The sequence below is a fragment of the Lissotriton helveticus genome, chromosome 8 (genome assembly GCF_964261635.1).
Source record: "Lissotriton helveticus chromosome 8, aLisHel1.1, whole genome shotgun sequence".
Classification (NCBI taxonomy): domain Eukaryota; kingdom Metazoa; phylum Chordata; class Amphibia; order Caudata; family Salamandridae; genus Lissotriton; species Lissotriton helveticus.
Window position 1 is genome coordinate 1,291,408,072 of NC_136069.1, and position 23,326 is coordinate 1,291,431,397.

Below are 23,326 nucleotides of genomic sequence, written 5' to 3' on the forward strand. Positions count from 1 at the left end.
AAAAAAAAAAATCTCATGCACCATGGACCCCATGACTATTACATCGGCCCCCAAATATAAATATCTGGGGATGTGGTTCACAGACTCCACTCAACCAGCCGCTCATAAAAATGCTTTGAAAAAGAAATTAGATGCAATCACTTACAGTTTCATTAGGCTCAATAACAATTTAAAATGTCCATCTGCAGTAAGAATAATGAAAGTAATTCAAGCATTGCACCTCCCAGCCCTCAAATACGGGCACCAAGCTTTTCCTGGAAACTGCTCAGAAATGTTATAACAAGCTCAGTGTGTGGGTTACAAAAAAATCTTTCAATTACTGAAATACTTATTCAGGGCAAGACTCAGACTTGAACTTGGGTTGGTTAGACAAGCTCTTCACACTGAGGCTGACCTTCTTAAATATTACATCCGTATTTTAGAGGCGCTGGAAAACTCACAACAATCCTGCCTTAGACATATTTTTGAAAAAGTAGCATCCCCATGGAACAATCAGATTGCGAGAGCTCTAACGACTACAGAGATAATTCCATCAGCATTAGCACTGACGTGCATTTTTTATACAATCTGGAAAAAGACCGTAAATAAACCAGTGCAATTGGCATCATTTCAGCAAGACAAGGCCTCATTAAAAACAACCACTATAATTGCCACGTTAAACTCCTCGTATCTGGAAGCCAAACCTCAATCTTATATCTCTGCCTCCCTTAACTGTAAAACTCGAAGAGAGATCATGTGATGCGAATGCTAGCTTTACAAATAGCAGACTTCAACAGAGCATGGGCCAACAAGAAAAATGGAGTAACATGTAGACTATGCAACTATAAAAACGAATCATGCTTGTGCCTCCTGTGCTGTTGCCCTACCATGGCAGGTAAAAGGAGAATTTTACTCAGGGATCTTTTACTGAGAAATGGAGCACGCACCTGCATAGAGACTTCAGCGATATGCTTTTCCCATAAGGGTGCTTCCACCTTGGCCCGTTAAGAGCGAGTAGGACAATGACTTTGGGGCATATTAGCAAGAACGGCGATACAGTTATCGCCGCTTTAGCGGCAGGAAACTGCCGCTAAAGCAGCGATAATGGGCTTGATAATATGCTCTTGTGAATTCCCATAGCAGCCCAGGTTCTGGTGTTAACCTGGGGTGCTATGGGCATTCTCAAGGTCATATTATAAAGCCCATTATCGCCGCTTTAGCGGCAGTTTCCTGCCACTAAAGCGGCGATAATTTTATCGCCAGTTCTTGATAATATGCCCCTCAGAGACGCCCTTCACCCTTGCCCTGGACATCCGCATCACCCCATAAAATCCAGAAACTGATGACGGATTTTATAAAGTTACAGGGAGGTATACAAATCAGGCTACTGCCCTGATCTTGAATGGAAGTCAGTCATACAAAAGTGAGCTTGAAACAGGATTCTACAGCAATTACATAACACTGGTATCTACACCTGATTGAAGTATATCAGCAATGGGACCCTGCAACTGCATTCTATTTATGTCAATTTAAAAAAAAATATTGGGGCGGGGTCTTTTCTAACCATTTCTCAGAAAATAATAAATCTGCTGTTTTTTGAACATTTACACACGCTAGCTACAGATCCTAGAATTTCATAAAGGATAAACTGCACAAAGCATAGGCACTTTAACAGCAAACCTAAAAACATCTAATGGTCTTCAGAGTATTTGGTTTTAAATGTGATTGTCGATTTAAATATGTGTCTTAGCCGGTATTTTTCTGACCAAATATGGTTCTGTGGCCACGACCAATGGAATTATGTGGCAATGTTAAATAAACTGTACAAAAATAAAATTATGCAGGATAATACAGCACATTTTTGGATAGTTTTACTTCATTATTTTGCAATTTTTACACGTCATTTCTGTCTGGGCAAATACTTCACCTCATTAGTACTAGTTTAACAACCAAATTGAGAAATAAGAAACTGAAAGGAGACCAGTTAACCTTTGCAAATGGGCTTCATCTGCACTTGAAGACTTGTTACCTTGCTTTTAGTAGCTTTTGATCTGGTTAAGCTAGAAACACATTTTTTTTGGGCTAAGCTCCTCACATTGTGGAGCAGAGGATGGATTATGTGGTAAATTTATAATTATGCAAGCACAGTGGCAGCCGCAGAATCACGTGCTTCCAGTGGCCCTGCCTATGGCTCTGGTTTGTACCATTTGTAGTTTTATCAGAGTCTTCTATGGGCAGTGAAGAATGACAATAGAAGAGTATGAATAGGACTAGTGGTTGAATAAGGTGGATGCATTGAGGTATGTTGAGCATGGAACCGATGTTATTCAGGAGACAGTGTGCATTTTTTGTTATTTCATAGGCTTCAGGGATAAATGTATATATTTGAGTAAAAAATGTTTCAAGATTCTGTGCTGCTGTGACACGAGCATGAGGGGATTGGGGTCTTATGGCCAATCGAAAGAGAACATGAAAAAGGTTTTGTACCAAACATCAGTACTTTAGTTTTTTTAAAGTTACAATAGAGGGCGTTTGTGTCCATCATCCACGTTTTTGTGTCTGTGGCTAAGATGTCAGGGCTGTCTCAGATGTGGGCAACTAGAATTTGAGTGTCATTAGCATGCATTTGGTATTTTAGATGAAACGAGAAAATTCAATCAGCTAAAGGTCACTTGTAAGTATTAAAATGTATAGGGGAGAGATCCAAGCCTTGTGGAACACAGTGGCCGAGGCGGGTGTGCCTTAATATGTACTGCCTGAGTTTGATGCAATATTTCCTGTCTCTGAGAAAAGTTTTTCATCAAAGCATTGACTTTTCTACAAATGCCAAAATTAGTGTCTTGGTGAACGAGTACTAGTTTGCGAATAATCATGTCAAAGATGGCAGATAAGTCCAATAACATTAATACTGCATTGTGGTCTTTGTCACAGGTGATTAATATTTGTTTTTTGATGTTTAGAATCGCTGTACCAATGCAGTGGTTTGGTCTGAATCCTGGTTGGTAGTCTGAGTCCAGCTGCTTTGATTCCAAAAAATATACAATCTAGGAAATAGAGGTGGATTTAATGATTTTGGTCAGGAACGGAAGGGGAGAGAACAGTCTCTTGTTGGCTCAGATCAGCGGATCTGGACTAAGCTACTTCAGAAGAGGTGTTTGATAGCTTGTTCTAGGCTTTCATAATGTATCTCTCACTGTGGTGAGGCATGAACTACTGGGGAAATGTCCTCTGCTAGGGTGATGAAGAATGATTTAACAAGATGTGGGGATAGGGGATCATAACTTGAGCCCAAGTGCCACAGTTTAGTGATGGGAGGTGTGAATAATTTTATCAGGGTAAACCTCTGAACATTTTCAGATTGCCCAATTACCTACAACATGTTTGTGAATGCCTTTTTTAAAATATATTTTTTATTGAAGTCCTTAATAACAATACAAATTTATGAATATTATACAGCCCATCGACATTTCTAAAACTCATTTAACATAGAAAAACATTTACATAAGCTTGATAGATAAAACATATACCATACACCAAGTATTGTAGCAGAGTAATTAGAGTCACAATATGAGCATATAATATGCTGTAGAGCTTATACAAACTGCTACCTCCCATAAAAACAATAATTTCTCTCGAATTTAATAAAAAAAAGTCCCCCAGATCTTATCAAATTTTCTAATATCCCCCACTCGTAACGAGAAGGTCCGCTCACTAGTTTTAACCCGTTTCATCTTATGTAACCATTCATAATTAGATGGAATCTGTTCTGTACGCCATTGTTGTAACAAAAGAGATCTAGCCACTGCCATAGCGATATATAGCAATTTAGCCATCTGGTCAGGAAAAGAAAGATCAGGGTCAAAACCGTACAAAAATAATTTCTCATTCACCACAATTTTGATACCACATTCGATCTAAAAATAGCTGAAAATCTCTTCCCAAAATTTTTAAATCTTAGCACAATGAAACATGACATGTGACCAGTTAGCTGGAGAATGATGAATACATCTAAAACAATGTCGAGAATGATTAGGATACATTTTGGAAATAGCAGAAGGTGTTCGATAAAGTAACCACTTACTAAAAAATAACATTCTCCGCCAATTCGCCCCTCGTAATATGCTAAAATTAAATCTATTGATAACTGACCAAACATTCAAAGGCATTGCCTGATTTTCCTGATCCAGCCATTTTTTAATCGCCTTCTGACTGAGATGCAGCTTCCTGCTTTGGCCAAGATGGCGCTTCCATACCCCCGGTTTTCTATCAGGTACGTCAACTAATAATTCATTTATTAATTGACTTTTTTGATCTAACTGAATAATATCCAATTGAGCAAGGAATTTATACACAATGTTGTATGACCCCAATAAAATGAAGTTTCTAGTAATTAATTGAGACATTTCCACCAGGGTAATCCATTTCCTATTTCTCAGAAAGTCTGAAACTTTCGAAAACCCTGCCGCAGCCCATTTAATAGCGAGATCTAAATATTGTGTAACACCAGTCAGTGGGAGAATGCTGGATAATAAGGTTGTTGAGTTAATGACGGGGATAGAATATCTTTTAAACAGTGACTGACGTTTGTAAAAAAAACACTGTAGGGACTTATAGCGGACTAATTTGGGAGATTTAAACACCTGCAGAGGAGCATGTATCTGATTTTCTTTGCACATTAGATCAATAAAAGTATTTATGAATAGTTTATTTGTATGCAGTTGAAATTTAAATCTGAATAAATACTGTGCACTATATGCATTATAATAATCCCTGAGATTTGGAAGGGCAAGCCCTCCCTGATCCAGATCCTCATATAAGGTGCTCAGTGCACTACAAGGTGTTTTCTTTGCCCAAATAAAGGCTGTAAACATAGATTCTACTCGAGTAAAGAAAGAGCCTGGCAAAAGACATGAAATAGATGAAAACAAAAAATTAAATAAGGGAAGAACAGACATTTTGATCAAAGCCACCTGACCTAAAATAGATAATGGTAGAGAGTTCCAACGTGAAAACAATGTCTGAACTCTTCGAAGAAGGGGATACAAATTCAGATCATATAAATCTCTGACTGATGCCGAAAAAAAAACTCCCAGATATCTCTTGGGTTGGTACAAGAAAGAATGTCAGAATGTAACTCACCCCCGCAATGTAGTATTTCCGTTTTCTTTTTATTCATACGATATCCCCCTAAGACTTCAAAGTCCTCAAAAAGCTGAAATACTTTACCTTGAACTCGCAATTCAGGTTTTATAATAGGCATGATGTCATCTGCATATAATTTCAGTTTTGCCATTGATGGAATTGGGGGGGGGGGTATTTCTACACAGTTCCTCAATACTATTGCCAAAGGCTCGATGAAAAAGGCAAAAAGGACTGGCGATAGGGGACATCCTTGTCTTGTACCTCGTTTAACTAAGACTGACCCAGCCACTGAGGTGTTAATGATTACATTAGCTTTAGCGTTGGTATAAAGATTATGAATCAAAGATATAATTTTAGCAGAAACCCCAAAGTGCCCTAAAATAATAAACAGTGTCTCCCAAACCACAAGGTCAAAAGCCTTTTCGGCATCTAATAGTAAAGCTAAAGCAGATATTCCTCGTGTCTCAAAATAATCCAAAGCCTCGATTAAATAATGAGTGTTAGTAGCTAACTGTCTACCCACGATAAAACCATTCTGATCTGGATTGATCAATTCTGCCGTACATTGATTAAAACGCAATGATAGAAGTTTTGTTACTATTTTATAATCCGAATTTAATAATGTTATCGGACGATAAGAATTTGGGTCTTTGCTGTCCTTCCCCTTTTTCAAGAAACTCACTACATTGCCTTGTTTGAAGGAATCTGGTATTGTGCCTCCCTCTAGCATGGAATTTATTAATGTGAGAAAAAAATCAGCAAATGCACAGAAAAAGACCTTAAAAAATTCCGATGGAAACCCATCTGGGCCTCACGCCTTACCATTAGGAAGATCTTTAATAACTCTCTCTAACTCCTCCATAGAAAATAGACTAGCCATAGATTGTTGTTCTGCTTCTGAAATCGAAGGTAGCTCATTAATTTGTAAAAAGGTTTCTAGCAAAAAGGAATCTACTCTCTGATGCTGCCCATAGATGGATTCATAGTGCTTAGGCATTATATCCGCTATTTTAACCGGGTCATCTGTCTCTAAATCAGTGAGAGGGCATTTTAAAGCTTTAATTAGGTTTGCGGCAGCATGTTCCCTAGCCTGCCAGGCCAGAAATCTGCCCGTGAGATATCTTTCTTCATATACCTTTTGAAATTGCTGCCGAAAGACAGCCTCGCTCTGAGCATAGTAATTAGCACTAAGATCCCGTTTGGCCTGATCAAGCTGATGTTGGTTAGCTATAGATGGATTATGAAGCCTTATAGTGCTAAGTACTTGCACTTTTTGCTCTAGAGTTTTCTTCTTAGCTCTAATTTCCTTTAAGTTGGCTGCATCCTTTCCGATGATTATTCCACGGATAAAGGCCTTAAGTGAGTCCCAAAGGATGTTTAATGGAGCATACTCACAATTTTGAGTAAGAAATTCTTTAATCTCTACCTTCATAGATTTAACCCATGCTTCATCACTCAAGTATTGTCTGTTAAAGACCCATCACTTGGGAATTTTTACAGAATTTTCTAAATGAATCTCTAAAACTAACATAGCATGATCGGAAAATCCATTATAGAGAAATCTCTGCTGACTAAAACAAAGATTTCTAGAGACTAAAAACAAATCTATACGTGATAAAGACTTGAATCTGCCTGACCAGCACGTAAATTCTGCTTTATTTGGAAAGTTCACACGGCAAGGATTGTGCAAATCAAGAGTAACTCCGTAGTTTTGCAGAATTTTCAAAGATTTAGGTTTTAATTGTCTTCTTGTCTGAGAAGAGGAGTCTATTATCGGATTGATAAGAATACTAAAATCTCCCCGATTGTGACATCACCTATAACAGTCAGTAAAGATTGAAAAAGCTCTTCATATATCTTAAAGTTGTCTTCGACCGGTGCATAGAAGCTAACAAAGGTTATAGGTCTCAGTCTATGTTTAACTGTACATGTAACCCAACACCAATGCCCCAACTGATCACTTTTCAGAATTTATAACCTCTGCTTGAATATTTTTGTTTAAGAAAATAGCTGTCGCTCTATGGGACACAGAGGGTGAGGAAAAGCCTCGGTATGACGCCCAGGCCCTAAACATAGAGAAATCAGGTAATTTTATAGATGAAATATGAGTTTCTTGTTAGAGAATTACCGAGGGGTTTTCTGTTTTGATCCACATCTCTATGGTCCGCATTTTCTTCTGATTATTTAAACCATTAGCATTAAATGATACGACTTTCAGTTGTTCCTTGCTAGCCATCACAACAGTTTAAAAAAGTTTTGCAGCCGATTCACCCTCATAAGAGAATATAAAAAGCCTTGATCAAAGAATAACCAAACCAATAGAGTAAAGGACTTCATTTTTTCCTTGCTTTTACTCCCTACCCACCCCCTGTGACCCTCCCCCCTCCATAGTGTTCCTAAACCTACCCCTATGCCCCTTCCCCGTAGAATGCGGTCCTTCCTCCCTCCCTCACACCAACCACATTTCCCTTCTCCCTAGCAACCTGGGTGTCCTGTTATTACACCCCAGTGATCCCTCCTCCACCCCCCAGCAATGAGACGAAATTAACATGCTTAAACTCCAGTGATTAATTAAAAATCAAGTGGAAGCTTAGTTAATCCAAAATCTAAACTTATTGGCTTACAACATACAGACCAGCTATCCATAACCAAAATTAAGAAAAAAAAGCTTAGTCCTTATACTGATCACACCAAATTGGTAAAACAGAGGTTTTAGCAAGTCTTTACTTCCTTTCAATCACCCCTTAAGGCCCAGTGAAATTTCCTTCAATAATTCCTGAGCTTCATCTAAGTCAGAAAACATAAAGAATTTGCCTTTCACCAGGACTTTCAATTTAGACTGTTGGGCGATGGTGGCCTGAGCACCATTAGCTTTAAACAGATGGAGAATTTTCACAAATTCCTTCCTCCTACGTGCCGCCGCTGCAGACATGTCTGAAAACATTCGAAACTTTGTTGTTTCGTTAACTGCAAACTGTCTTTGCTGTATAGCTTTGGATACTATTGTTTCTTTTATACGAAAGTCTGTGAAATGTAATACTATTGTGTTTGGCAACGTAGAGTTAGGGAAAGGGCGAGCAGGTACCCGGTGCGCCCAGGTGATAGTCAGGTCCCCCTCAAATTCTGGAATTACTTTTTGTTTTATGAATGAGGTGACCCATTGCACTGTGTTGGAGCCCTCTAGCCCTTCCGGGACTCCAACTATTCGAAGGTTGGATCGCCACATGTAATTTTCCAGCTCATCCAGTTTATTTTTGAGTGCCTGCTTGCTTTTATTTGCCGCCTTAACCTCTTCCTTTACCACCGTCATCTGATCCTCAAGAGCTGAAATCGATACTCAGCTTCTTGAAGTCTAAGTTGAACACTTGAAATTAAATCCGCAATTTTCTCCAGTTGCAAATGTATAGAGGAAAGTTCAGCTCTCTGAGTTCTTTTCAACTCCCGAACCTCCTCTAGAATTAGATTTAGCATGTCTTTAACCGTCATCTGGACCTCGCTCGCTGACTCAGTATTAAAAAAAAGGGATCCATGGTACAAGGTAAATGATTGTCCATATGCTCACACATAGACAGCGTATCCTCTGGCAAAGCTACCTTCTGTAAAGCAAATTGAGATTGTATCCAGGATTTAGCCAGCGGACATACTGAGGAACCGGGGGCACTAGAGATGTCCTCCATCTGGTTGGAAACTTGTGCTGGTCCGATGTTTCCTGAACAGAGCTCCTTTTGAATGATCAGCAGCGATGATTCCTCATCTTGGTGGGATATCAACCCAAGCAGCTTGTGTAATAACTTCAGGCACTCCGTGACTAGCTATGGCAAGCTTTGCTCGTGGTGAAGCAGTTAAAGATTGACTAATCCCAGAGTCTTCCACAGCGGACTGCAGAATTAGAGCAGGGCTCGCGGGAGGCTGTGGAGTTGGCTTTTTAAAAAAAGGGGAGCATTGCTTTGACTCCTCAATAGCTGGTTTTATTTTTATTAGGACCATCAGATCTAGTATTATCAGGCAGAGACGGTGCTGGACTGGCAGTAATTAAGTTCACATCGACCGTCATCACATTTACTAGGACGCTAGTCTGAATTAATGATCCAGTGGAGGGTGAATCCTGTTCATCTGAGCTCTCAAATGTAGAGTTGAGTTCAGGCAAATTTGCAGAGGATTCCTTGCCTGTCATCCGAGCCGCTTCTTTTGCTTCTTTGACCTGGAGCTGGCGAGTTTTAGCTTTAATACGAGCATTCAACAGTTTGCCCATTTTCCCCCTTTATACTGTAAGTATATGCCCTGAGCAATCTCTCCCAGCCAGAGAGTTCAGATCAATATTGCTTACAACTGTCAGGGAAGGCTGTGAAAACTAATAAATCGGGTTCCTTCCACAACATAATTGGATACTTCAACTTGGGCTCACAGCTATGAACCAAAGCAAAGAATCATCCCTGCCAATGCCATTGCTTCCAGGAAGAATGATTCAAGAATGTTTCAAGCCACTACCGTATCGGAAAATAGGCAGCAAGCAGGTGAGACTCCAGCGCAAAGACTCCAGCGCAAAGACTCCAGCGCGCTTTGCCTTTACTTTACTTTACTTCGCTCATAAGTCAAATTGGGCACACAAATATTTTTTTTGCACGTGCTGTATGGGTCCCTACCAAAGTCCTGCCAAAAGTCTGCAGTGCAATGACATGCGTATCAGGTGAATCAGATGAGCTAAGCCATATACTGCTTGCTGCTTTGGTTGCTTTTTAAATTTGAGCAGAACCGGAGGAGGAAAAACGAAAAAACACGAATCCTCTACCTTACTGTATAGGACTGCCTTACTGCTGCTTTTACTGTTACTGCTGTTCTTCACAGTTCTTAGTACATCCACAATGCTATGGAAAGCTGCTTGCCAAAGTGTCAATTCCAGAGCTTCCAGAGCTTCAGAACTCCTCTTCTTACTGCAACTGAGTTCCCCCAAAATCCAGAAAGGGGAAATACTGTGCTTGAGCCAGAGGTCTCGTAGTCAGCATCAAATCAGCATTAGAGAACACTGCTGGAGGGTGCCAATCACTTTCCCACTCCTCACGAGCAGACTGATGGAAATGTCTACCGTGCTCAGGGAAAGCTACAGCCCCTGCTCATGCCGCTTGCACCTGTTACGGCGGGATTTTTGATCTATAGCTATAGGTCTAGATCCCAACTCAGGTCGACTGAACCGTTGATACCTGTCATAGAGTAAAAGGCAATCCACTACTAGGTCAATTAATAAGCACTTACACCACTCTAAAGAACCACTTACTACGAATAAGTTTTAAAAGTTTATTATATAGCCAAATTTAACTGGAGATACAAACATCTCAAAATAAGGTTCAAAAGATATACTGGTATCAATACAAACATACATTTTCTAAATGCTCTTAGTCGGCAAAAGAATATCACCAAAACCAATTCAAAAATCATCAGAGTTGCAAGAATAGACATAAGCTGTAGCTTATGAGTCATTTACAGAAAGGAAGAAAATTCAGATTAGACTGTCCCTACACTAGACTAAGTGACATCCCTACTTAGCAGAATCTTAACCTAACCTAAGGTGTCAGCAGTGGTGACTTCCAAAGAAGATCACTCACTTCCCTTAGTCTTCGTTGTAAATCGGTGTCTCGCAGTTATCCTATCTGCCTACCCATCCGCTCTCTTAGGCTCCTCAGACCATCTGCCCTAACTCCACCCAGGGGTGCTGTCCCTAATACAAAATTACATTTACAATAGAAACGCCCTTTAGAGACGCCCCTCACGTGGTGTTGGTTCTGGCATTTTCCATGCTGATTCTCCTCTGGGCCCATCGTTAGCGTTGACCTAGCTTCTCAGGCTCTTCTCTGGCAGGACGGTACCCCCCAGGAAATTCCTGAAGCCTCCTCCAGGCCTGTGCCTGGCGCCCTGAACAAAACTCTATTCATCACTCTCTTGATTGGAACCTCCTCGCACCTGCAAACAGACACTTGTACAGTGGGCCCCAAATTCCGGCCTCCACCATATCTTCTAAGTCGTAAACCATCGAGCAGGCTCCGCAATTTAAGCCTAACATGACATTCTTCTAACTAGCACATGCAGATCAAAAGAAATGAACTTATCTATTCAGGCCTATTATTACATTCAATTTCTTAGTCTAAACAATATTCTAACTCATTACACACAATGGTTATATGAAACACTTCCATTAAACATATATTTTAGTTCTATGATCAATAATACCTTGAATTATAACAACATTAAAATCCATCTCACGTGTGTGTGTAACAACCCCTTTCATTCTCTGTGAACTGCCATGTGGCCTACACATTTCTTCGTTTAGCAGCGTTACATTCTCCTCTACAACAGCCACATAACATGGTATTTCAACATCATTATAACATCTTTACACACTTCTACATTAGCTTTTCACACAGATATATGCAGTCTATTCTAGTTAAACACTCTTATGTATTTTCTCTCTATAAATTCGACACTCTTATATAATCTTTACTAAACCAATACAACGTGCTTGTAAATATGGTGCACTTCTAATTTTGTTTTCGATTTGTGCTCTCTCACACCACTTTGCCATTCGCCCTCGCCACCTTTCACTTTTTGCACTTTCTTTCCACTTGAACCCAGCAGCGATGCAGCCTACTAGCTGTGGTAAAATCCGCTGTCTTGCTTGCTAATATTCTCCCTCGCCTACGGGGAAAATGTAACTGCTACAGTTAAATCCAAATCAGCCACAGCCTCTCTCTCCACACCTTCAACAGGCTCCGTCCTAACCCGCTGGGCAAGCACAAATGCATCCGTCCCAAATGCTGAGACAGTTCAGACAGTTGAGGAGGAGGAAAGACATCAAGAAGCACATTACTAGAGCCAAGGTACGCCGCAAGCCATCGCTCGTCAGGGCTCACATAAGCGAAAACGCCAGAGAAAATGCCAGCCTGTCGCTCTCCAGCGAACCAGGTCGATCTACCATTGCTGGGGGCGGGTCAGGGCAGAGATCACCTGTGGCTATGCGGAGGCGTGGAACTCCTCCAACGTAGCACCGACTGCAGATCTCACCAATGTTTGTGAATACCCATAAACCTAAATGTTTGTGATTGTTCAACAACCTTTGTGAGTTGACAGAACTAATAACACCCATTATTCCATCTCTGTGAGAAGATTTGTTTATGTAGACATTCTGCCATGCTGTCAGAATTTCCATCAAAGCAAATCTCATTTATGAGTCAAAACAACCACTATAATTCAATAAATTAATAATTCAATTTTACTCTTGTAGACACCAGTATATGCGCACATATACCACACATACATGTGAAAATATATGTGTGTTTGAGCCCTATGTATTCAAACAACAACTGTAAGTACTGATAATTGTATTGACGGTAAGATGATTTAAAATATGAAATTATAGTTTGTGACATAGCTCCTCAATGCAATCGTTGAGGGAGGCCCCGTGCCAGATTCCTGGAGAGGTGCGGAGGTGGTCCCCATCTACAAAAAGGGCAGCCGGGATCTACCTGGGAATTATAGGCCTATAAGCCTAATAGAGTCGAGCCAGAAACTGGCGGGGAAAGTTATTTTGGGGAGGATCTCTCAATGGGTGGACGATAACCATATCCTGTCCGATATGCAAGCTGGGTTCCGTTCAGGTACAGGAACTATCGAACAGGTCTTTAGGCTCCTGTTACTATACTGGAAGGTGGTGGAACTGGGCAAAGGCAGTCTTTATTTGGCCTTCATTGACCTAAAGACTGCCTTTGACCTGGTACCTAGGGAGGAACTTTGGAGGGTGCTTCACGGACTAGGGATGCCCCCGTATATACTAAACCTCCTTATTAAACTGCACACCGACACCTATGCCCAGGTCAGATGGGGGCTGAACGGGGAAAAGACCGATAAGATCAGGGTCGAGAGGGGTGTAAGGCAGGGTTGTGTCCTGGCCCCTACCCTATTCTCCCTCTATATTAATGGAGTGGTAGATCATCTACTCGGCGAACCAGCAGACGCTCCCACTCTGGGAGGCGTAAAAATTCCAACTTTGCTGTTCGCCGACGACACCCTCCTCATCTCTAAAACCCCCCAAGGTCTCCAGACACTTCTGAACCGCTTTCAGGACTTTTGCACCACCAAGGGACTTGTCATCAACGTGGAAAAAACCAAGTACCTAGTTATGCACCCACCACGCAAACTTGGCCGCCCTCCCATTCTGAACTCCATACCCCTTGAAAGAGTGGCAGAATTCGACTACTTGGGAATTCGACTTAACGTCGCGATGAGCTGGACCGCCCACATCAATAAAATGACAATGGCCCATAAAAGGGTGGGGGGGGCCCTCCTTAAGGAGTTCAACAACTCAACAAAACACTGTGTTGCCCCTCTACTAGATATATACAAAGCACGTGCGGTCCCTGCGTCACTCTATGGAGCAGAACTGTGGGGCCTGGGCAAAGTGGACTCACTGAGCAAGGCCGAAAACAAATTCATCAAAGATCTCCTTGCCATCCCATCAAGTAGCCCGACCATCCCAGTGCTCATGGATACTGGCTGCAAAGCTATAAGGGATCAGGCCCGTCTTCGACCCCTCTTGCTCTGGGCTCGTCTGTGGAGGGTGCCTGAGCTAAAACCTTATGCCAATGGTCTAGCTGAGGTGATGCACTCCGACGGTTGGCATAGCATTAAATGGCTGAAGGACATTAAACATCTTTTAGGGGACTTAGGCCTGGACTCCTGCTGGCATAGCCACTCCGCTCCCCCGAAGGAGACCTTAAAAAAACTTTTTTGGGAGTGGGTTTGTGTGAAGCGCATCAGTAGCCAGCGGCACTGCAAAACCATCGCAGCTTTTCTGTTGTTAAAAGATGCTGTCACCTATGAGCCGTACATGGACATAATAACAATTGCCATGGATCGGTCCTTGTACATCAAATTCCGGTTAGGAACCCTACCCTTGGCCGACTTCTGCTCCAGGTGGATTAAATCCCAGCCCCCATCATGCTTCTGCGCTCTTTGTCCCGATAAACCAGAGACGGTGCCACACTTTCTTTTTGAATGCCCGGACTATGGTCGCCCCAGATCACGTTGGCTTGGTCCTATCTGCAGAGAACTGGGTACCCGTCAGTACTCTGTTGCCCTCCGGATTCTTTTAACCAACACAGCCCCTCCCATTGTTTGTGCTGTTGCTAAGTTTTTAAAATGGGCTTGGTTGATTAGACTTAGAAGACTGTCCATATCAATTTAATCCTCTTTTTAAATTATTTTATGCTGATCTAATGTGTTTTATTCCTATATCAAATGTACAGTCATACTTTTTTTCGACATGCTGTTTTTATCTTTTGTACTGCTTTTATGATATATGCATATCGAAATAAAGCAATCAATCAATCAATAATAAATATATCTTTTCCCCAGTACTTTCACGGCAGAGACCCCACAGTGATGATTACAGCATCTTGAAAAAAAATCCTCCACCAAAGCCAAGGAGAAGTCCTAATACTAAGCTGACTGGTTCCTATGAAGAAATATCGGCCCTGAAATCCAGAGATGGAAAACACTGCTCCCTGGTAAATAGAGCTGTTCATAGGGAAATTGGCTTTATGCAAAGGGCAGCATCTGCTGATGGGCCACACCATGGGATTATGAGTTTGTTTATGTCACAGGAAGATGATGAAACTGAGCCAGTGTATATTGAAATGGCTGGCCGTCGCAGGAAAGGCAGTCCCAATGAAGCTCAAAGCCCCGACCCAGGGGAATCAGTTTATGAGGAAATGAATTTTCTTCAGGAGGAATGTGGAGCAGTACAATTGCCACAATTTACAGGATCCCCACCTTTGTTGACTGAGAGCACAAAAATGGTGACTGCTGAAGACTTTGAAGCAAACTGTCAACCAAGTACGGGAAATAAAGATCCTTGTGACATACCACCTCCATTTCCCAATTTACTTCCCCACAGGCCCCCACTTCTGGTGTTTCCTCCTACACCTGTGACTTGCTCTCCTGCATCTGATGAATCACCATTAACTCCACTGGAGGTGAAAAAGCTTCCTGTTTTAGAAACCAATTTGAACTACCCTATACCATCAGATATTTCAAGTCCTCTTTCCCCACAGTGTGCCAAAACTCAGAAGGGGGAAAACGAACGATCCCTTTCACCCAGCATGACTGTGTTTAGTGTCTCTGGAAAAGTGTCACCTCCATCAACTCCCCCACCCCCTCTTCCTCCACTGCCTCCTCCAGTGCCATCTTCAGCTTCATATCGGCCTTCAACATATTTTACTTTTCCACCTGAAATTTCAAATGCAGTATTACAGAATCCAGGGAAAATGTTAACAAACACAGATATATTGAAATCATCTACAAAGACAAATGCAGTGCCACCTGAAGGGTCTTCTAATGCTTCATCAAAACCTCCTTCATCCTCCCCAGTGAAGATAGCAAGGATTGATCAGAGGAAATCACATTCTTGCTCACCATCGCCACTTCCATTCTGTCCCTCCAACTCAAGGAACCTGACAAGTCCTCTTGATGAGTTAACTACCTTATTCAGCTCTGGAAGAAGCCTTCTACGGAGGTCTGCAGCAGGGAGAAAAATACGAGAGCCTGAAGGTAACATTTTTATAAAAATTATTTTTGTCGCTTGAAATGTATCCTTTGTCTTGCACAACAGCTAGAACCATCAAAAACATGCATTTTGTTGTAAATAAGTGTAGATGGATCACAGGATACTTCTGGATAAGTTACAAGATAGGTTTACTAAGACACAGTAGAGCAGTAACTGACAAGTGTGGAACCTTCAAGTACAAAGTAGAATGCACAAAGGTATACTGGTAGGCTTAAGAAGTGTGAACATAGAGAAAACGTCTGATGAAAAATCAGCCGAACTACGAATTCTGATTTACTCACCTCAGTGCTTTATCTTTGAGCCCAGTACTGATACTGAAAAGTAATTCTAACCGTACTTACCAGTAACTTGACTTTCCTTCCACAGGATATCATTGCCTGCTTTTTGCTGAAAAAGTTTCTAATTGTCAATTTTTGAAACTAACAAATATTCCTCTAAAATCAGCCGAACTACGAATTCTGATTTAGTCACCTGTTATCAGGAGAGAACTCAGTGCTGCATCCTCGAGCCCAGTACTGATCCTGAAAAGTAATTCTAACAGTACTTACCAGTAACTTAAATTTCCTACCATAGGATATCATTGCCTGCTATATAAAATATATATAGATATATTTAAAAAAATGTAAAATAAAAAAAACAATATTAGAATTTCAATATTTTTCAAAACATTTTATATTAAAAATATGTAATGTAATTTAAAAAATAAAATAGCTAAAAAAATAATTTTTAAAATGTAGTAAATTAGACTTACTATCAAAAAAATAAATATAACAATTAGTACATTTAAAAATTGTCATTTACAAAACCTCTGAAATTCACTGAAAAAAACATAGGTTGCAGACATGTTATAGTTAGAAATTGGCATTTAAAAAACCTTTGAAATTCACTGAAAAAAACATAAGTTTTAGGGGTGTTATAGTTAGCTGAACATTTCACTCATACAAAACCATTGAAATTCCCCCGTTATAGTTAGTTGTACTCACTATAACTCGCGCGCCCGCAATCCACTGCTGATGATGTCACATATTACATCATTCATGACATGGTCAGTGACATCACTGATGACATCTCAAATGACATCACTGATGACATCACTGATGACAATCAAATACACCTCATCACACACTAGTATAATCTTTCATCACTCACTGTAAAATAGAAAGTGCCCTATTTGAAACCATTGACACACCAATAGAAATTTCTAAACACCCACTCAGTTATTCATAGAACTATACACACATCTAATCACTTACCTATAAATTCAGTGTTATATGCAGTGAATAATCCACAGAACACTATCAAATATACTTATATGCCTATTTCAACATTACACACCAGCACACATTGTATTCACTTATAAAGACATCCTTCTGACTTATGCAAACAATTGATTATACTTACATTTACTCACCTACACACTTATACAAACACCACTTCATCTATTTATATAGATAGTAACTCACACTTAGGGGCTCATTATGATGGAGGATTTTCCACATCCTCCGGGCCGGCGGAAGCCACCGCCGGCCCGGAGGATGCGGAAAATCCTCAGCGGACCCACCAAAGACCAGCCGCCACATTAGGATGGCTGGTGGGTCCTGGTTTCAGTCCGCCGCTTTTCCGCCGCGGTTGACTTACAACCGCGGCGGATAAGCTGTAACATGGCTGGCGGTGTCTATCAGACACCGCCAGCTATATTAGGATGGAGTAAAAAGTATGCTTTTCCACAGCGGCTTTTCCGCCGTGGTAAAGCATAAGGACCTTCACTTCGGGGGCCCGTTGCGGGCCCCCTGGGGGAAGGGGGGGTGGGGGGTGCACATGGGGGGTACCTATGGTACCCCCATGTGCAAATGCTGTGCATGCATTTTTAACATTGCGGCGGGTGCAGCTTGAAGCTCCACCCGCCGCAATGTTAAAAATAGAGGATGTGACCGCCACCCTGGCGGTCACATCCTAATCTGTATGGAGGGACCGCCGCTGCCTCTGCGGACGGTCCCTCCTACTCTATGGTGGCGGACGGACTCTAGTCCGTCCGCCATCATAATCGGCCCCTTAGTGTGTTCTAAAATGTAAATGTAAATGTAAATGTGGGATACTTGTAAAGCGCACTGTGACTCTACATGAGTGTCCTGGCGCTGTAGACCGCTGGGGAACCCGTCCTGGTTTTCCCTGTGAGATGGTCCCTTTCTGGGCATCTCCTGGGTGAAACCAGGCATCCCTGGCGTCTGTGGGGGGCCGTTGTAGAGATGAGGCAAGCTTAATGCCCAGAGTTACCGAGTGTGTTCCCTGGTTAGAGTAGGCACTGAGGCGAGAATTATCGAGTCCGTTGACCCTGGGGAATTGAACCCTGGTCCTGGGCCGTTCTCTGCTTACAGGTCTGCCGCCTCTAACCAGTGAGCCACACCTCTCCACTCTCCACACATAAATCACTATTACAAGTATACAGTTATCCATATAGTGACTCATACAATCACTAAGTCTTAGGCACACTTAATTAGATATACTTGTCACATACACTGCCTTTTTTTTCAAGTTTAATGAAGATGTACCATTGAGAGAAATATTTCATCATCACCACCACACCCATAAACATATACACTCACTGAAACAACTGTTATAACATGTAGTCTTAACCACATATACCTACTGAATGAACGATTCACACATTTCTTGGCAATCACAACCCCCCCCCACCAAACCACACAGACATTCATTTACCCATACAAATACTCAGTTAAGAAACCAATAACAAATATAGTCTTTAACATAGCAATTAAGACAAAGCAATAAAGACTTTCACACAGTTTAGTAACTACACATTATATATAGTGAGACTCTACAAATTAGTCAAGGAAACAATCAATGACACTTTTACTAAATCCACCATCCACACATTTATATTTATATATCCACTCATTCTTCAATGCAAAGTAGTGTATTTATAATATATATTTAAATATCAAAGCAAACCACATTCACTGGATGATGTCATCAGTGATGTCATCAGTGATGTCATTTGAGATGTCATCAGTGATGTCATCAGTGATGTCACTGACCATGTCATGAATGATGTAATATGTGACATCATCAGCAGTGGATTGCGGGCGCGCGAGTTATGGTGAGTACAACTAACTATAACGGGGGAATTTCAATGGTTTTGTATGAGTAAAATGTCCAGCTAACTATAACTGGTGTGAAACCTATGTTTTTTTCAGTGAACTTCAGAGGTTTTTAAAATGCTAATTCCTAACTATAACAAGTGTGAAACCTATGGGGCCCTATTTACGAGCCCCTTGCGCCTCCGGAACGTCACTTTTTGTGACGTTCCGGTGGCGCAGAAGACTGAGTGATATTTATCAGGCAGGACTAAGCCACTTTTTGTGGCGTAATCCTGCCTGATAAATATCAGTCCCTTTAACGCAGTGTCCTGCGTTAAAGGGGCGTGCAATGGGTGTTGCTGGGGGCGTTCCCAGCAGCATCCATGGACTTGAGTAATTTATAGCATCCTCAAAGTCAGTCTTTCAAAAATTCCAAAGTATAGGACATGATAATCCAAATCCAAATGTTTCTCAAGAAAAGTCATGAACCGTGTCCGTGGGTCATATCTGCCCAAACGCCGATATTCCGAATGATTGAAAATGACTTTTCTTGAGAAACATTTGGATTTGGATTATCATGTCCTATACTTTGGAATTTTTGAAAGACTGACTTTGAGGATGCTATAAATTACTCAAGTCTGGCGGAATTGTGTGGGTAAAATTGATACCTAGTCACTTTGAATAAGAATGTACTTACGACTCGTCTAACATTTGGAAGAAATATCTAGTTATATGACAACAGGATACCGACATAACTTGAAGGAAAGAAGAACGCCCTGAGGAAGTTCTGTTGTACAGAACGAAACGCGTCGGCTGGCTGTGGTACATAAACTTAAGGAAAATAAAAGCATTTGAATATACACCAAGATTCAGCGCTTCAATAAGGACTCTTAAGTGATATGATTTGATTGGACTTGTTGTGCAAGTGGTGCTGTGCCAAACTTTGGAATATTCTCCACTACTCTCTACTACTCACTTTCTACTACTCCACTACTCTCTAATACTCACTCTCTACTACTCATTCTCTACTACTCTACTACTCTCTACTACTCTCTCTCTACTACTCACTATCTACTACTCTCTACTGCTCACTCTCTACTACTCTCTACTACTCACTCTCTACTACTCTCTCTCTACTACTCACTCTTTACTACTCACTCTCTACTACTCTCTACTACTCACTCTCTACTTCTCACTCTCTACTACTCTCTACTACTCACTCTCTACTACTCTCTCTCTACTTCTCTCTACTACTCACTCTCTACTTCTCACTCTACTACTCACTCTCTACTACTCACTACTACTCACTCTCTACTACTCTCTCTCTACTACTCTCTACTACTCACTCTACTACTCACTCTCTACTACTCTCTACTATTCTCTCTCTCTGCTACTCACTTCTACTACTCCCTCTCTACAAACTCCCTCTCTACTACTCACTCTCTACTACCCACTCTCTACTACTCAATCTCTACTACTCACTCTATACTACTCTCTACTACTCACTCTTTACTATTCTCTACTACTCACTCTCTACTGCTCTCTACTACTCACTCTACTACTTACTCTCTACTACTCTCTACTACTCACTCTCTACTACTCACTCTCTACTACTCACTCTACTATTCACTCTACTACTCTCTACTACTCACTCTTTGCTACTCTCTCTAATGCTCTCTACTACTCTCTACTACTCACTCTCTACTCTCTATTACTCACTCTCTACTCTCTATCTCTCTCTACTTCTCTCTCTACTAGTCTCTACCTCTCTACCTCTACCTCTCTACCTCTACCTCTCTACCTCTACACCTCTACCTCTACACCTCTACCTCTCTACCTCTCTCTACACGCACACATATACAATTATATATATATGTATATATGCATATATATGCATATGCATTTATATATATGTATGTGTATATATATACATACATATATAAACATATATAATCTTCATATCTTTATAAATATAAATATAAATGCATGCATACATATACATATATGCATACATATGCATGTTATTTACATGAAAGTTTGAAATACACTAATAAAAGCAAAGCTAAAAAGCCACCTCATTACAAACAGAATGGCTTTACCTTAAACGAGGGCGAGATCTATTGCATTTTCAATGCTTGTTTACTTTGGTTCCATCAAGAAGGCATTCAGATGTGTCACACATTTGCCATAAATTCTGAATGTTAGCACTCTAGTTGCTCATTAGATCACTGTAGTAAAGGTACTGCTCACCAGGGAAGTGTGCTGCTGGTATTCAAAGTGCATGTTTCAGTCTGCATGTCAGAATTTTTTTAATGAAATAGAAGAGGATTTGAGAAGTCAAAATGTGCCCTAGTTTTTCTTTCTTCAGCACTAATCATAATTTCTATGGTAAAATGAACCCCCTCATTTTGTTCCTTTGCAAATTAAATGTTTTACGTGTTACCACTTTATTCCAATCAAGATGACTGCAGGTGTGCCATACTTTTGTCATAAGTAAGACTGTTAGCGCTCTAGTTTTTCTTTAGAACACACTGGGACATTCTGTCATTGGCCTATAGTTGGGCTACATCTGGGGGATATTTGTGGTACATTTGGGCTCTTTTGTCTCTGGTGGCCTTCTTGGGAGACTTATTTGTTATGAAGTTTCCTAATTTCCTCATTTACTACAGTCTCCTCAGTAGGAAATACTTTCAGTTTTCTACTTTGATTCCATCAAGAAGGCATTCAGATGTGACACACATTTGCCATAAATTCAGAATGTTAGCACGCTAGTTGCTTATTAGATCACTGTAATAAAGCTACTGCTCACCAGGGAAGTCTGCTGCTGGTATTGAAAGTGCATGTTTCAGTCTGCATGTCAGAATTTTTTTATGAAATAGAAGAGGATTTGAGAAGTCACTCAAAATGTGCCCTAATTTTTCTTTCTGAAGCACTAATCATACTTTCTATGGCAAAATGAACCCCCTCATTTTGTTCCTTTTTAAATTAAATGTTTTCAGACTTACCACTTCATTCCACTCAAGATGGCTTCTGGTGTGCCATACTTTTGTCATAAGTAAAACTGTTGGTGCTCTAGTTGTTCTTTAGAACACTCTGGGACATTCTGTCATTGGGCTACATCTGGGTGATATTTGGGCTACATTTGGGCTCTTTTGTCTCTGGTGGCCATCTTGTGAGACTGCCGTCAGAATCTTTTTATGAAATAAAAGAGGATTTGAGAAGTCACTCAAAATGTGCCCTAATTTTTCTTTCTGCAGCACTAATCATACTTTCTATGGCAACATATACCCACTCATTTTGTTCCTTTTTAAATTAAATGTTTTAAGAGTTACCACTTTATTCCAATCAAGATGGCTTCAGGTGTGCCATACCTTTGTAATAAGTAGGACTATTAGCGCTCTAGTTGTTCTTTAGAACACTCTGGGAAGCTGCAGTAGAACACAAAGGAATCAACTGACAGTCTCTGCTCTTGTTGGATGTACATGTTTTATTGAGAATGTCAGACTTCATTCTCACATGACTGAGAAAGATAATGTGAATTTACAGAAAATATGCTTTCAGTTTAGCTTATAGATCCCCTTCTAAACCACTGTGGGAAAAGCATGAGATAATAGTTTTCTTTCAAACATGATTCATGATATCCCAGCAGAAGGCTTTTTCACATGGTAAAATCACCTTAGAACACACCACAATTCCTAAAATGAGTATGGTACCATCAACAAATTTTATAATGTAACTAAAGTCCTAAAACCTTCTATTAACTGCAATGCTTTTTAATGAGGTGATATCATGTATATTGGTCCCAAGATGGCTGCCAACACTTCTTGGATGAAGTGCTGACAGCCAATCAGATCTCACGATGAGATGTGTGGTTAGGCTCCGCCCAGATATATATATATTTCTTTCTTTTGATTTTCTCAGGAACTACTGGAGGGATTTACACCATTTAACCAAAAGGGTGATCTGCCATTTTCCCAAATTTGATGTAATTCCGTTCAGCGGTTCGGGCTGTAGCCGTGTCTAATCGTCCTATGGAAATTAACATGGGGAAAACACGTTTTGGGACCCCCTTTTTTCTCGGCCCCCGCTTGACGAATCTTCCCAAGACTTTCAGGGAAAGAGCGGAGCGGAGCGGGCCATCTTCTTTGAGAAATTCGCGAACATTCAACAACCGGCTCCAAAGTTATTCCCAATAGAATGTTGCGGATTTCCTATGGAAACTAGGTCCTAACTATAACTACCTACTGGCGACCACCAGTAGGTAATATATATATATATATCAAAACTCCTGTTATCGACTAGTTGAGCGAACGCGCACTGCGGCGTGCTGTGAAAGATGTTTATAATCGACTCACAGCTCCACCGATCTCAACGCGGCACCTATGTTGGGCAGAGAACTGGGGAGTGAGCAGTTTGCTTTTGTATAAGTATCATTATGTAAAATTATATATATATATATATATATATATATATATATATATATATATATATATAT

General features: G+C 40.7%; 1 protein-coding gene across 1 annotated transcript in view; it reads left to right on the forward strand.

Moving 5' to 3' along the window:
• Nucleotides 1-23,326, forward strand: part of MYO16 (myosin XVI) — a 2,830,569-nt gene that overhangs the window by 2,462,663 nt on the left and 344,580 nt on the right. The window contains exon 32 of the mRNA XM_078658257.1: nt 14,524-15,717. Coding sequence (XP_078514383.1) covers nt 14,524-15,717 — 1,194 coding nt within the window. The remainder of the gene's footprint in view (nt 1-14,523; nt 15,718-23,326) is intronic.